The sequence below is a fragment of the Myripristis murdjan genome, chromosome 11 (genome assembly GCF_902150065.1).
Source record: "Myripristis murdjan chromosome 11, fMyrMur1.1, whole genome shotgun sequence".
Classification (NCBI taxonomy): Eukaryota; Metazoa; Chordata; class Actinopteri; order Holocentriformes; family Holocentridae; genus Myripristis; species Myripristis murdjan.
Window position 1 is genome coordinate 20,078,839 of NC_043990.1, and position 15,915 is coordinate 20,094,753.

Consider the following 15,915-nt stretch of genomic DNA (forward strand, 5'->3'; position numbering starts at 1 on the left):
GCGAGGAAACACGCGTGACCTTCTGCGCATGACGGACAGACTCTTTTCATGATCATTTGTTGCTCTGCGCTGAGCGCAGGCAGTGGACGGGTGAATATAACAACTCCACTGAATCACAAAAAAAAAAAAAAAAAAAAAAAAAAAAAATTAAAATGCCAACACATTGCTATGCAGATGCAATAACAAAAACTTGCACTGTTTGATTGTGCGCGTCTCTCCTGTCCACTGCTGAAGCCTGATAGGAAAACTGCAAAGAAAGTGACCAAGAAAAGATTATTTTGGTTTGCACTGGATGGCAAAATAATGAAAGCAATACATCACGCGGGGGGCTGCGAGGAGACTTCACATCCTGCATTGTGTGTGCAAAATGCATTTCACAACCGGCATTACCATTTAGACCAATACTTCATGCGCCAATTTGTCAAAGGCTCCTCCACGTTTCTTTTAGTAATATCATCTGTATTCTATACCATCCGTTTCAATCAGCGGGTTATCATGAAGCTCAGCGTGTTTCTCCCGGCTTTGCCTCTTTCTCATTACTCCTCGGAACGCCCCGGCCTTCATATCAGCCAGCCGGAGGAAGTCAGAAACGAAGGTTCAACAGGACTTGAGCTAACCTACAAGCATGACAGCTTCCCTTTGAATGGCAATTACACACCGTCGTCACTCCGCTCCCGCACCGTGTGTGTGTGAAAGTGAGTGTGTGAAAGAGAGTGTGCTAGAGAGAGAGAGAGAGAGAGAGAGAGAGAGAGAGAGTGCATGTGAGGAGTTGTGCATTCCAATAACTGCTACTGTTTGGAACTTTAAATGAATAATAGAATAGAATAGAATAGCCCAAAAATAATTTAATGATCATGATACAGCAGTGGTTCTGTATTCAAAAACACACACAAGTCAAGGCTATTCTGTTTGTATAGCCCGGTTCAGACAGAGAGTCAACTCAAAGTGATTTAAGGAGACATGGAAAAACAATTTCAAAAACAAACACAAGGTGTAAGAATGAATAAAAAGTACACAAGCTAAAATGGCAGGGCAGGAAAATTTAAAATCAACAATTTCCAGCTGCCAATCACTTTAATACAAGTCATAAACACAGTTAGTTTCTTAAGGAGTGCAGCTCAGTCTGACACTGCTAGTTATTTTTTATACAAGTTCACATAAAAAATAACAATCTTGCACTGTGTATTTACACTGGAAACAGACAGTTTTATACAATAGCGCCATAAAGTAAGTAAATAAATAGAAATAAAACACTGATGTGAAGATTTGATTTCACCACGGCTCTGAGAGTCTGTGCGGTGGAGGAGTGTGTTTGTAGCCTGAGTGTTTGTTTCCTCCTCTTTAGCACTACACACACATCCTGCCTGGCTGTGTGTCTAAGAACAAGATGGCCATCGCTACTCTTGGTTTCTCACTTTATGTGGCATTTACGATTTACCATTCCATCTTGATGTTGGTAATCCTGAGGATTTTAGATGTGTGCTCAGGGAATATGGCTTACAGGCTGGCGGTGGGCAGAGCTCAGTCAGGACTAAATGAGTGCTGACAGTTTTTTTTTTTTTTTTTTTTTTTTTTCCAGAAAATCCTTCTGGATGCCCTGAGGATGACAGAAACTGCAGACATCACTCGCTGCAAAGTGACGAAGGGCCTGCAGACCTGCGCTTGGAGGGAAACCAGCCTCTGATAAATCAATCTGCTGCCTGTTTGTCTGCGTCTCAAATCCCACTCGGTCCCCGGCCAGCCTTATTTGCATACTCACATTAACCACAGGATTAACTTGTGTTTTGTGCTGTGAATTTACTCAATCTGTCTTGTGCATTTGCCTGAATGTTTTCCTAAGTATTAAAATACTTTTCTGCTGGTGACAGCCTGCAGTACCTGTGATGTAAAACAGGAAAAAGAAAAAATGCAACCATGTGTACTCTCCGCACAGACAATCCTGAGGTTCCGCTTTTCAACCTCCCCCTCACTCTCTTTCTTTCTTTATCTGCCTTTCTTTCTCCAGCCATTCATCACCAGGATTATAATTTGCCATACTGTCAGAGCCTCTGTGAGCAGATCGCCTGCGTGCACACAGCCCATCACACAATTTTGGGCACAAACACAAGAGGAGAATCTCATAAATAGAAGGTGATTTCAAGGCTTCCTCCCGCGGAATCACTCAACTTCCTTTCTTTCACTGTTTATTCATTTCCTCGAAAAAAAAAAAAAAGGACGCAGTGTCAGATGCTCATGCTGTCACTTGCCTCTCTCCTCCTGTGTGGCGGTTAGCTGGCAATGGCCGTGGCTCTTTCTGAAGTCAGTCTTCCACTTGGGCAGACATCTGAAGAACTTTGGCGTGAAACAGATTGGCGCTACCTGACCCTAAGCGAGGCTTGATAAGTGATATGGGTTTGTGTAACAGCTAGGGTGCCTGAGGCTGGTCTGAATGGCAGTAAACAACGCCTTATCTGTGGGTGGCAAGTGGCCGGCTGTCCCCTCCTCACCCGCTGAGCTACATGGCCCTGGGGGAGCCGCACACTTGCCTTTAAGATTGGAACAGGCAGTCTTAGCACAACAAGTGCCAGGAAGTGGCTAATGGGGTGTGTGGGGTGTTTATATGTTGACATCTAAGGAGCTGTTAGTGCTAAAACACACTCACACCTACACACACCTTTGTCTGAGCGTATACATTGATTAGCATTCGATAGAGCTTGAATCACGCCTGATATTTTGACTCCACAGAAGACTCGACTATAGCTGAAAAAATCAAAACCATATCATCATTTTGAGCCTTAATCCAACCGAAACGCAAGAAAACTGTGTCCGACCTCAGCTACCACCAAACAGAGCCTCAATAAAACCCAACATTTATATTGTGGAAATGTACCTTTTGGCTGTTTATTAACTGTAATCTATACGGTGTCTGCCACCCTTAGATTAAAACAAATGGGATGTATGGAAAATCAAAATTTAGCATCTGCCTGTATTAGTCAAATTTATCCTAAAACCCAGTCCAAAAGTAAAGAGTAACTAAACCCCAAGCTGAAATCTCTGCAAAGCCTGAATTTAATTGTGAAAAAAGGCTGCCTGTTCTTTCTGCTCTTTAGTGTCAGGTGACATCACCACCCAGGTGCTGCAACACATGGTGACGTCACCTGCCACCAAACAGCAGGCACCCTGCTTTTCACCATCAGAGGTCAGATCTCAGAGATTTGGGTTTGGGGATTAGTTGCTCTAGTAAATGGATTCTTTAATCAATCTATGCCATAACATTGTTAGTTTCATTTAATCTTTCCCACCATTTTGTATCAATTTATTTCATTTGTTATCTTTGCCATGCGCTGACATTTGTAAAATTGAAAACTTCAGGCTAAAAATCCAACCCAGATGGTGCAGGGCAGGAATGCACACTAAGATTAGTGAGGTGTCGACTCCAGAAACATGGAATATACAAACAAATAACAAGATGGATTGCCAGTCTTCATGATGAAGGTTCAGTTTGAAATGCTGGCCATGTAACAACAAAAACAACCAGCTTCACATCAGGACTAGAGATTGAAATCCATTTTGTCATTTGTTTAAAAATCCAACCCAACCTGACTCATATACATGAAATGTCCACCCTGTTTGAACCGGCCAGGTCTGGTCAGGCTCAGGCAGCTCTGCCAAACTCTGCATACCCAGGGTGCCTAGCAGGAAGAGCCGCTCCTACTCTGCCTCTGATTGGCTAACCCTAATCCATCCCTAACTGTCAACTTAACCAACCTAACCAACGAAAACAATAAGTAATATATAGTAATATAGTAATAATAGTAATAATAAGTACCAGCCAATCAGAAACAGGGTAGGGCAGGCCTGCCTGAGTATGCAGGTCCAGCAAGGGCATTTAATCTGCCCCCTGGCAGTTCAGCATATCACAAACAAACACCACTGTATAATATTCTGTTGTAGATGTCTCTATGTTGTGTGTGTGTGTGTGTGTGGTATTTTTGAGTGTAAGTTCTTGTAGTAGCACAGGCTGCACATTTCAGAGTGTTTGTGTCAGCACCCCACTGCCTGTCAGTCATCACAGCGGTCTCTCTCCTGGTTTCGCACGCCTCTCAAAGCAGTATCTCTCCGGGCAAGGCTTGAATTTACACTGCAGGACTAATAAAACGGAAACAAGTTACTGCTGCTCCCGCTGTGCCGGGGACACCTCGTAAAACGCTGTGAGTGGCGTGGAAAATCAGACCATGTGGACTGTGGGATAGAAGCGGTCGAGAACCCTAGGCCGCTAACCCACCGTTTAACGAGGCTCCACGGTCCTCTAACTTTAAGCACCGTGGTCTTCCTCGGAGTTGGATGCTGCCTCACCGCAGCTCTCTGTGTGGAAGAGGAATTACTTCCACCTGCATTGGTGATGTTGAATTGTGGTTGGGAGGCAATGGAGGCTGCATTTCGGCTGAGAGGGACTGAAAATTTCTGTTTGGCATATTGAAAAATACGGAGAGAGCATCTGCCTCTGCCTGGCTAAATGCCACATTCACTTGCATTATGTCATGTCCAGTGTAGAATGAAGTCGCTTTGACGATCACGTGACAGGCCCTTTTGTCGTAGCTCAACTTCAACTTTATTTGTCTCCAAAGGGCAAATAGGCTTTGGTTCACCAATGGGCAAATGACCCAGCTGGCATTTGAAAAAACTAAACACAGGTGTGATAAAGGTCAGCCGTGTCAGTTCGACTCTACATTAATTTTTTCTTAAATCCTTGGCTAGTCTCTCTTGGTGGACTCCGCTCCTTATGGCGTTGTTTAAAAAATATCCATAAAAAGCTGTGAGCCGGGTTCATGTACATGTACGATGAATGTTTACACGGTACAAGCATTCCACATCACTGAGTAAGACTTATTTTTAGGAGGAAGGGCATTTGAGGACAGGGAGCACCGTGCGGGGGAGTCAGAATATCTGTGATTCAAGCCGTTTCACTGAATGTCCCCCTGATTTAATATATTAGTTCATTTGTTCATCGTTAATGCCAATCAACAAGCTGGTGAACAGGTTCAAGTGTGCTGAAGTGCACCCACAGTTATTCACAATGTAAAAATAATTACCCAGACACAAAAAAATGCATTATCACTGTCATAAATGCTAAAGTATCTGGCAGATATGAGCCTGCACAATTTCACAGATAGAAATTACAAGCAATTGCCATGCACAACATATGAGTTTCATCACAAAACAAAGGAACAACAAAAGAAAATGATGCTATTTTTTTCATAAAATTCTCTTGTTCAACTGCATATATCGAGGGCTTTGTGATAATTAGTAATTTGCCTTGCAAATCTCTTGAGGGCATAATGGGGTGTCAAGTGCTGCCATAAAGACATAAGGGAGGCGGTTATCTTGTAGAAGTGACAGACTCAAGCCTGCTTTTACAATAGGCACACCTTAAAGCAAAGGGGTTGACATTTAAGTCTTGGTCTTCAGGAGCAGTTTTCACTCCACACAGCTTTTTTTTTGTGCTGACACTGTGATCTCCTCCAACAGTGCAGTTCCACACTTTCACACTTTCTTTCCAGAGGGCATCGCTTAATTGTTTAGGGAGGTCAGAGAAAGCTTTACTAATTACGCTCACTCTGCTAACAAAGTTGAGCAGCAGAGTGCCAGTTCTGCGCCGCGTCCTTCAGCTCATGCAGATGAGCTCCTGTTAAGTGCTGCTCACGCCCCTGTCAGGCCGCTGGAAAGGGCAATTTGCCGAGGCTGTCTCTCTCTCTCTCTCTCTCTCTTTCTCTCTCTCTCTCTCTCTCTCCTTCTCCCTCATTTCTGCATCTCGACAAATAGCGGCCACCAGAATGCCCCAAGTCTTGCATTCCCCTAGTTCTCTACAGAAAAAGACACTGATATGAATGTGCCAGTAAATATTGTTACACAAGTGGATTAGCACACTGCCCTGAGAGTACTGCAGTGGCACTTATGTTCTTAATATCAAAGGGTTTAAATCAAAAGGGCCTAGATAATTATCATGCCGTTAGTATCATATTCTAATAATACATCAAAGCCTTTTAAACACACAGCTCATCCAAGATTATAATTTATGAGTGTTGCATTGTAATCCTGGAGGAGGAGTTATTTCATTAGGTGATCTCTACCCCTCTCTCCATTGAATTCTAAGGGATGCTAATTTCATCAAGAGGCAAACATCACCGAGCGCAATTTAAAAATCCAATAAAGATCCTGATTGTCCTGGGTTCTGTGGATAAATTGACTTTTCTCTCGAAATGCGGTAAAGTGCTGCAATCACATCAGTGCACAAAAACAACACAGAGCACAAATGACATGATGGTGTCTGAAATTAGTCGGCTAATGCCCCTGGGGACGCTGTGCCAATCATGACCTAATAAGTTTTTTTAAAAAATAACTTTTGCCAAAGATAGTGCAGCAGTGCATTGTTATCCTGACACCCAACTGCCCTCGGCACCGCCAGCACCACATGTTTTACAGTGTGCCGCGGTGATTCGTGATGGTGGAATGCTGCCACCGCTGCTAAATCCTGTCCCAACTCAAACGTCCTATCTTTCATGAGCAGACGGCGAGTGTGCTGCGGCTAAATCCCCGAGTCAGAGGAGATTTTGATGGTCCGATTTCTCTTCCTCTCAGAGGCGGTGGCAGTGAAAACAGTAAGTGCTGCATTATCTCACCGTACGTACACATCATTATAACTGACACACACACGCGTGCATGCAGAGGTAGACATGCACCCATACACAGCGTGAAAAAGCATTGCACACACCCACAAAGATACATTTTGATCTAACATCTGTGTCTTGCCCAAACAATTCAACGGGGAGACGAGCAACAACAATATTTAAAAGAAGTCCAGAAATAGATATGGTGCTGTCTGTGTATAAATAGAGTGCACTCGGTTCCTCTGAGACATTTTCAAATATACAGTCGATACATGTGTGACTGGACGTTCTTCACGTACAGCTGGATATTTTTATTTGTGAGGTTGTCTGGAGTTTACCAGCTCAACACATCAACCTAGTCTCGCAGATGTATGGCAGATGTAAAGCTAGGCTTCACACGTGTCTGTGTGTGTGTGTGTGTTCTGCAAAGATGGAGGGTGCCTTTAACTTTCTTAATTAAATGTACCTAGTTTTGGGGTAAAGGAACAGTTCACCCAAAATACAAATAAGATATTTTCTCACTCACCCCCGTCGTGCAATCGGATTTGGTGAGGTTTCCAGTCTGCGATGATGCTCTCTGTTTCCCTTCAGATGGATGGAAATTTGTTTGTGATGCTCAAACTCTCAAAAATTTACACGTGAAAAACTCCACAGCAACAGCTCTTTTCAAAAACCAGATACCAGCGTAATCGACAGCCCTCAAGGGGAAGATTTTCGCTGGGAACTATTTCCTGCTGGAAAACACGAGCAAACTGTATCCATCCACTCCTGAGTACGAAATTGAGGTGAATAGATACAATTTGGTCAAGCTGTGTTCTCTGGCAGGAAATAGATCCCACTGAAACTGTCTGGATAGAATGAGTGCACCAGGGGTACAGGGGCAAATTTGGAAAATGTTATTTTATTTTATCTTATGTTGGGTGCATTGCTTCTTTATTTGCAGCCATGTAATTGAATCAAGGCCAGTTTTGTCTAAGAGTAAATGTAAAAATTATTGAGCTGGTACCACACCACATCATACATCATCATCATCAACATGATGGCTTTGAGTTGTAAATATTGTAAAGCACACTTCATCTGCACTGTCACTTAAGTCTGTGTGTTTGTGTTTAAAGTTGACCAGCCTCTGTGAGGGAGGAAGTCAAGAGATAAAGAGTTGAAATTGTGCACTAGTGAACCAGAGGATTTATTGTGCCAAATGGCCACCTCAGTCTTTGGAGGACCAAAGCAATTTGAAACTTTTAGCAGCAGAGTGAAATGTTTTTGTGTGTCCTTCCACTGAAGTCCTGAAGCCTGGGCCGGCCTGTAATGAAAAGAGTGTGGTTCAGTGCACTGTCAGTACACTTGAGCAGGAATGGATGGACAATAATGTGCACAGAGTGGAAGCTGGAAAGGACGGAAGCATGGCCATCCGTGAGGAATGAAGCGAAACCAAAGGCAAATAGGAGAACACTCACCGGGCTCTTCGCTCCTCATGATGGGTACAAGCTGGTGCACCACTGGAGGCCGGACGGCATCTGACTTGTTTTGGGGGATAAATGATTTCACACATGGATCAAAACTAATCAAGGGCTACAACGGAACCATTGTTGTCTCTGTCTATAACGCGGCTATGTAAAACCATGCTGATCTCTGACCACTCATGAGGTCGAATTGGACCGGTTTACAAAGCTCGTTGCCGTCAGAGAACATTCTTGAATGGCAGAAATAACCAGCCTTTGGCGTTGTTCTCTCTCCGGAGAGCAGAAGCTTCCCCGGCTGGGGCAGTCACATGAGAGCGGATGTTCAATGCAATGCTTGGCTTCTTCCTGAAAGTTTTTGCTCAGATAAAGGTGAAAAAGTTTGAGCACTGAGCCTGTGCTGCCTGTACTAAAATGATTCTGGAAATAAAAAAAGATGATAGGAAAGGCTTTGATTCTGTTTGGTGCTAAATATATAAGTTTTGCCTGCCTTGTGCATTGATGGAAACATCCTTCATCTCTGCCTTATTGTGCAGTACAATTCATATAATATTTTTGAATTTACATTGAATTTTTTTCATTTTATAATTTCATTGGTTGAATCGGGGTTATGGTGGTGGCAGGGGACAATACTTATCAGAAGATTAATCCAACCGCTCTATATGAGTCAAACTTCATAATCATCATATTATTTCATAGAAACAGAGAATATGCACGAGTACAGAATGCCTCATTCTCTCGGCTATACCATTAGGATTCATCAGAGCCTGAAATTGCATATTATACAGCAGATGCTTATAGAGGTGCTGGAAAATATTCTCATAAAGGGGAGAGCTCAGCCTTGTTAGTGCGATAACAAGCATTTAATGTGTTGTAGGGTGCCAACCACCGTCCATCTTGGAGACAAACTTTGTCAATAGATTCTGGCCTGTTCCACACATCCAGGGCTGGTATGTGATTTGAGCTGAAGCTTTAGAGTAATGGGGCTGTATGGCATTGCCAAGCCTGAGGGATCACAAAGCAAGACAACAAATGAAGGAAGACTTCCTTTGTTTTCCCTGCACACTCATTATACAAAACCTCTCAACCCTGAAACACTGACGAGAATAGCGTTGGCGAGCGAAATCCTGCTGAATCAATGGGGAATGTTGTAAAAACGCCTGATAAACAAAGTGTGCTGTGGCGTTGTTGTGAAGTGTCTGAACACTTGCATCAGTAATAATATTTAAGACAGCTTAATTGATTCGTTAGACATGACGCACAGTCTGTACATGTGGGAAATGATGCCTGTGTGTGGTTTTTATGTCATTCTGCCAGTTTTCACAAACCCTTTTCAACATGTTCCCTTGATCACCATGTGCTCAGGAAATAAAGAACAACACCAAATAAACTTTTATATCTATATATATTTTTTTGAGCCAAATAGCTTTCAAACAAAAAAGCCAGTCATTTTGGTGCACTTTTACAAAAATGCATATATATTTTTTTTTTGTCTGCTTGGAAAGATGCCAGTCTGAGCTGAGAGGGCGGAGGGGGGGAGAGACAAACACAAGCCAAAACGAATGACATGAAGGTAAGAAAAAAAAAGCTGTCCGAATATTTCACAGCGCAAACATCTACTGCAGACACAATGCCTGTTTGTATTTACACGGGCACAGGACAACTTAACCATGAACATACAAAATATACAGAACTCGTCTTCCCCCGGCTGAACCAAAATATCAGTAACGTGTCATACAGTGTGTGCCACATCCAGGACAGATCAGCATTTTAAAGGTACAGAAGAGGAATCACACATTTCATATCTAAACAAATCAAACACTTTAATGTTACAGGTGAGCTCATAAGAGCGGAAAAACCTTCTCACAGGCAAATGATGTGACTCTTTCATAATATTATGATTGTCACTGTCGGTTTCTTCCCGCGAACTGGCTGTCAACAGCAAAAAACAGTGAGTTCTAGTGTTACCAAAGGTTTTTTTTTTTTTTTTTTTATGAGGTAATTCAGGGCTTTGTTGGTGAGGCTGTTTTCTGCTCATGTGGCTCACTTGCTTCTCATTGGGTAAACTGCAGTTTTACGTTGGAGCGTCACATGCTGCACTCAGGACACGTAGGACAGCTGAAATAGAGGTGTGCCTTTGACTCTGATGACACTTTAATGTGATTTTTGTGACCCGATCACACTGATTGAGTGTTATTCGCTTATGCGTTGTTATGGACGTCTGCATTTAGTCGACAGAAAGACTTCATTACACATCGCAGAATTTATGTTAATATTTCTGTATGACTTCTTTTCAAAGCTCTTGTAATTGATCTGTTGTATTGCTACTTGTTCACATTAAATATTTACAGGGCGTCTTCAATTTCTGGGTTTAAACTCTTTAAACGGATGCTAAACACCACTCAGCGTGTGCGTTTGAACTCGTCAGTGTCTCTCCATAATCAGATGACAGGAGTCAGATGATAAGTGCAGCTGAGGCCTTTTTAACGCCCCTGAGCTGGTGGGATAAATAAAACCATCTGGAGGGCTTTGTGGCTGTGATGCCTGAGGAGTCTGGCATCGTTTACCGTATTTGCACGAGGACAGAAAACCTGATTTTCGACCCTATGGTGTTTCTATGTTTAGACTGTAAAAATGAAGAGAGAAAATTCATTTTATTGGGTTAAATGTGCAATTTCATCTTGGCTCCGCTCCTCAGGTGCAGGGAAATGTGCACCTTGAGCTCTACTTTGTTACAAATAACCCGCAGAGCCATTCCAGTTGACAATGACGAGAGAAGCTGAACATCTACACACCACACAGATGGCAACCAGATGATACAATATAGCCCTCAATTTGACAAAAAAAATCTGTACATTAAAATATAAAATCATTTTGATAGTCATTTTAGATAGTCAAATCAGGTCAGCAGCTGCTTTGCAAAACGATCTGACCTGCACTTTCTTGTCTTTGAATCAGATTTTCGTGAAAGTTGTGAAACATGGATTTTTTTTTTATGTTACTTTTAACACCATGAGTCGAATATAAACAGTATGAAAATCCTCCACGACTCCCAGCGCTGTGAGCCTGCTGGAGGCGGCTCTGCTGTGTCTCCTGTAGCCACGTCTCTCTTTCTGAGACGCAGCAGCAACACAGGAGCTTTCAGGAACCTTTTACACACGCATGCAAGTTGCATCGTTCATCAGCAAAATGAGGAATTTGCAAGAGATCGGCTGGTGACCTACAGCACAGCCAGCCAGATGCGTCGGTGGTTATTTACACCTCGACCTACTGTGGCCACCTCACTGCTTGACCCTCAGCCTGCAACACCGTATGGCAAAACTACATCAAAGTAACATTAAAATAACAGAGGAGGAATGTGAATTTGTCTTTATGTGTACAACAAAATAACTGATCTTAGTATGATCCTATTATTATTATAAATCTCTGTGTAAAGCTTGCATTGTACTGTGTTTTACATTGCACTCTTTCCTCATCTCTCTCTCTCTCTCTCTCTCTCTCTCTCGCTCTCTCTCTCTATCTCTTTCCCTCTGATGGCCGCCCAACCAGAGTCGGGTCCGGCTCATGGGGGAGGTTCTGGTTCTCAGGATGAACCAAAACCTGTTGGGTTTCTGTAAAGTGCCTTGAAATCGCCTCTGTTATGATTTAACTTTATTGAAATACAACTGAGATTAAATTAAATTGATGTTGGAATTGACTGTGTGCACAATGTGAGAAACGGTTAATGATGTGCATATAAATAACTTAGGCGAATCTGACCACCATATGTGTATATGAATGTGATCTTCTTCTCATCTTGTTCTTACTGAGGCCTACTACCTTGCTCAGTCTTTCCTGTGTTGAATGAACACAGATGAGGATAGGATTTCACTTTTTTAAAATAAAACAACAACAACAACAAAAAAAAGATATATTGACGGCATTATCAGTGTGAATAAAATTATGCAGCATCAAAACTGCAGGAAAAACTGCTTCATTGGCACAACTGATGGCATATTCGACTCACACATACTGTAGTGAAAAAACTCTGATGGCTTTCGACCTCAAAATATATAGATAATTTTATTCATATTTCTGTGTGTTTAGCATTTCTGGACTTTATGCTTCTCAGCCCTGTGATGTTCAGTGATGGCACAAATACAGCAACTGCAAAAACAGCAAAGCAGTCGGGAGTGCAGCGTCACAGGACAGACAGTCAGCAGGTACTTAGGAGTTGGCAAGAAATAAAACAGAGAGGGGAAAAAAAATCCATTTCAAAACATGTTAACACTTTTTAAATGAAAAGGTGAACATACATTATGTACACAGTTGTAGGGCCTTTTGATTTTTGACCTCTGCTATGGCACATATGATCGGGCCTGTGCTGTGTGTGCATGTGCGTGTGTGTGTGTAAGTGTATGTGTGTGTGTGTGTGTGTGCATCATGTGATTATGTGCGTTTTACTTCGGGGTATCACATCTGTGCTCAGTTTAATCCAGACACAAATTGCCATTTTGCACCTGTGACCAACATGCAGTACCTTTTGGTATAAGTAAAGTTAGCTGAAGTAGAATTCCTCGTTCTTCATTACAACCTTCTCAATTATCATCATCTTAATTATGACTCTCATCTACATCATATCATTCATACCTGCTGTCATCATCATCATCATTGTCACATTCATTATCACTGCCTTCCTAACAGAAGAATTCACCACCCTCGCTGTCACAGTTATTTCCGTCTCCACCATCAGAAGCCCCTGCGACTGTGAGCAAGCTCACGCAGTTTAGCAGCCTTAGGAGGTGACACGTTTCAAGCGCAGCTGTCGCTTCATGCCACAAGTTCTCCAAAACCAGCACAGCAGCAGCAATGTGACATAAAATGAAGCGCCAGCCTCTTAGCTAATCCACCTCCATCTCAATTAGCTCTTTATTTCCAGACCCGTAAAATGTCTTCCCACAGTCCGGGGTTTGAGCAGACCAGTCTTAGCCTCGCGGTTGGAGTCACGGAGATGCGGCAGGCAAACCACATTTGTTTTCTTTCCTATGTCTCTGTGGCATAGATCCCAGTTGCTCCTCATGGTTCTTCTGCTGCTCCCACCGCTGCTCTTCCTCCTCTTCCTCCGTCCAACCCGCGGGTCAAGCGTACGTCTCCCCTGTTTTTAGTGCCACCAGTTCCGAGTCCTCCGTGTGGCGCCCGTTCAAGTGTTCGCTGTTACAGTCATGGTGATACATGAAGGTGGGTACCTCGGTGATGGAGGTGGCTGTGTAGGACGTGGAGCGCATGGAGCAGTGGTCCCGCCGCCGCTGGCCCCACTGGGTCTTGTACTGCATCCACTGCCTTTTCAGAGCCGCCTGCACCTGGAAGACACACACACAATATGTGTTAGAGAGCAGGGCCACAACTAAAGAAAACTGTGACTGTTGATCATGATAATCTGTTGATCATCTTTCTGATTAATCAATTAATCATTTCATCCACAAAAGGTAAAATGCCTTTCACACCCAAAGTGATGTCGTCTAATTGCTTCCTTAGTCTGACCAACAGAAAAAAAAAAATCACACACACAGCCGTAACTTGCAAAATCTCCCGATTTCATTCCCAAAGGAACTGCAATGTTTGTTTTTTGTTTTTTTCAGGCATACCTGGAATTAGATTGGCATGATGATACATAAAACACAGCATCACCAATCACAAATTGCACTGGATATCAAACAGCTGGTGTTGAAACAGCTGGTCATTTGCATGGTTTTTAATTTTGTTTTGTGAATAAAATCAGGAACCTATAATTAGAAAATCGTTGGTTTTTACTTGATGCATGACTAAAACAAGCAATTGCTTATAAAAATTATAGTCAAATAATTTTCTCTAAATTGAACAATCAATTAATTTATTGTTTCAGCTTTATTACCAAGACAAGTAAGTAAGAACAACACTTGTAGAAATAAATAAAAAGTCAGGAATCAAGTCAGTTTTTGTTAGCAAAACACTCCAGTTGGCACAAATCTCCTTGGATGATTGAAATAAGTCACTCACTCAAGTGAATTGATTGTGGGAAGTTCTCAGTTTATGTAAATGACTTAATCAAGCTACTACCGTAACCACAGTGTTGGTGGTGATACTGTGTGTAGTCCAAGCATTTAACCAAAACTGACTACAAGAAACTGACAAAACAAAGGAAACACATGTCACTGCTCTACAAAGTGGCCTGGGGGGCGATGTGCACCTGTGTTTACTGCGTCTGAGGTTACATGTGGTTGCATCACCGCGTGGCTGTTGATGCACATCATTACACACAGAAAACACACTGACAGTGATTTCAGCATTTCCAGAACTGTGGCTTTAATCCCGTATTCATACTCGTGTTGTTAAGTCCTGTCAACATGTGAAGTTTAATGTTAACTGTTTTTTCTTTTCTGTCTGTATTACTGCAGCGGTTTTGTTTTTGTCTTTGATTACTTTGTTTACTTGTTGTTTACTTGTACATTTTTGCTGAACAAATTGACACCCTTTCTTGCTGCATTTATGTCCAGGAAAGCTGCTGTAACATAAGAGTTGACTCATGCAGTTCACTAGAACAGTCCAGCTGTGGTTGTGGATGGCTCTTTTACACTGTAACACTGAAAATCTACACCTCATTTCAATACAATTTAGCATTGTGAATTTTTCATCTGGAAAGTCTGGAAAAATTGTAAATAGATTTATACACTCAGTTGACAGCTTGTTTGCTTTTTCTTACAGATGCTCATCAATAGTCCAAAACAAACTCATCCCACACTTAAATATTTTAACAACTGGGTACTGAATCCTCAAAATATGAAACTGAATATGAGTCCAGAACAGCAATCCAATGATGATTTCTTTATTGCCACACAGATATTTCAGGCAAGACGCCCCTCCTCAGTGTGCTGTGACAAACAAAGCAATTTTCACATAGGTGGGTTCTATTTATATCCTAATCAGGCTATAAGTGACTTGTTACGTCTGTCTTGTTTACTGTGAAGGCGTTTCTTGTATATACCATAATGACATGCCAATCAATTCTTTATGAAGGCTGTTGTTGATGTAGGCCACATGTAACCATTACCTGTCTGCACTGTATGAATTGTCCATTGGGCCGTCATGCTGTTGCTCACTGGCCTGATTAGGCTATAAATAGAGTTTACCTGTGGGAAAACTGCTTTGTTTGTTTGCCATAGCACACTGAGGAAGGGTGTCTTGCCCAACACATCTGTGTGGCAATAAAGACATCATTATCGATTTTCTTAGATGATCAAAATCTATTGCACTCTCTAGTGGGGAATGTTAGAGGAAATAGAAAGATAATTTATTTATCTAGTTAGTTAGATATTCATCTATCATTTTGTTTTGGGTAAAAAGTAAGGTAGAATTTGTGATACAATTCTCCAGCAGTGCGGTAATAATTACTGCATTCTTCTTATCCCTCTATAATGTCAGTGTAATTACTGAAGGTAGGTGAGGACACAATGCAAAACACTGATCTAATGGCACAAGTTATGACACTAATTGTTGTGATAAGACAAAGGTCTGCAGCCTCAGTTTAGATGTATGGCCTTGCTTGATGTTGCAAATGCAGCATGAAAGCTTTTCGTCTGACCGGCCACGCTTGACAATGGAGCCATTGAAGAAACAAGGCAGGTCTGTGCAGTTTGGCCTTCAAATCAAAAACAGAAATGAACCCAGCCCCAGAAACCCATGTCCTGATTAAGGGGACAGAGACAGTCATTATGCAGGGGGGGCGGGGTGGCAAACAAACACTCTCATTGCCTCAAAACAATTAGTGTGTGTCAATGCACCCTTTATTGCCC

General features: G+C 42.2%; 1 protein-coding gene across 1 annotated transcript in view; it reads right to left on the reverse strand.

Moving 5' to 3' along the window:
• Positions 1-12,150: 12,150 nt before the first annotated feature.
• calcr (calcitonin receptor) overlaps positions 12,151-15,915 on the reverse strand; it is a 49,658-nt gene continuing 45,893 nt past the window's right edge. Inside the window, exon 16 of the mRNA XM_030064568.1 lies at positions 12,151-13,446. Within this exon, the coding sequence (XP_029920428.1) occupies positions 13,225-13,446 (222 nt within the window). The 3' untranslated portion in view covers positions 12,151-13,224. The remainder of the gene's footprint in view (positions 13,447-15,915) is intronic.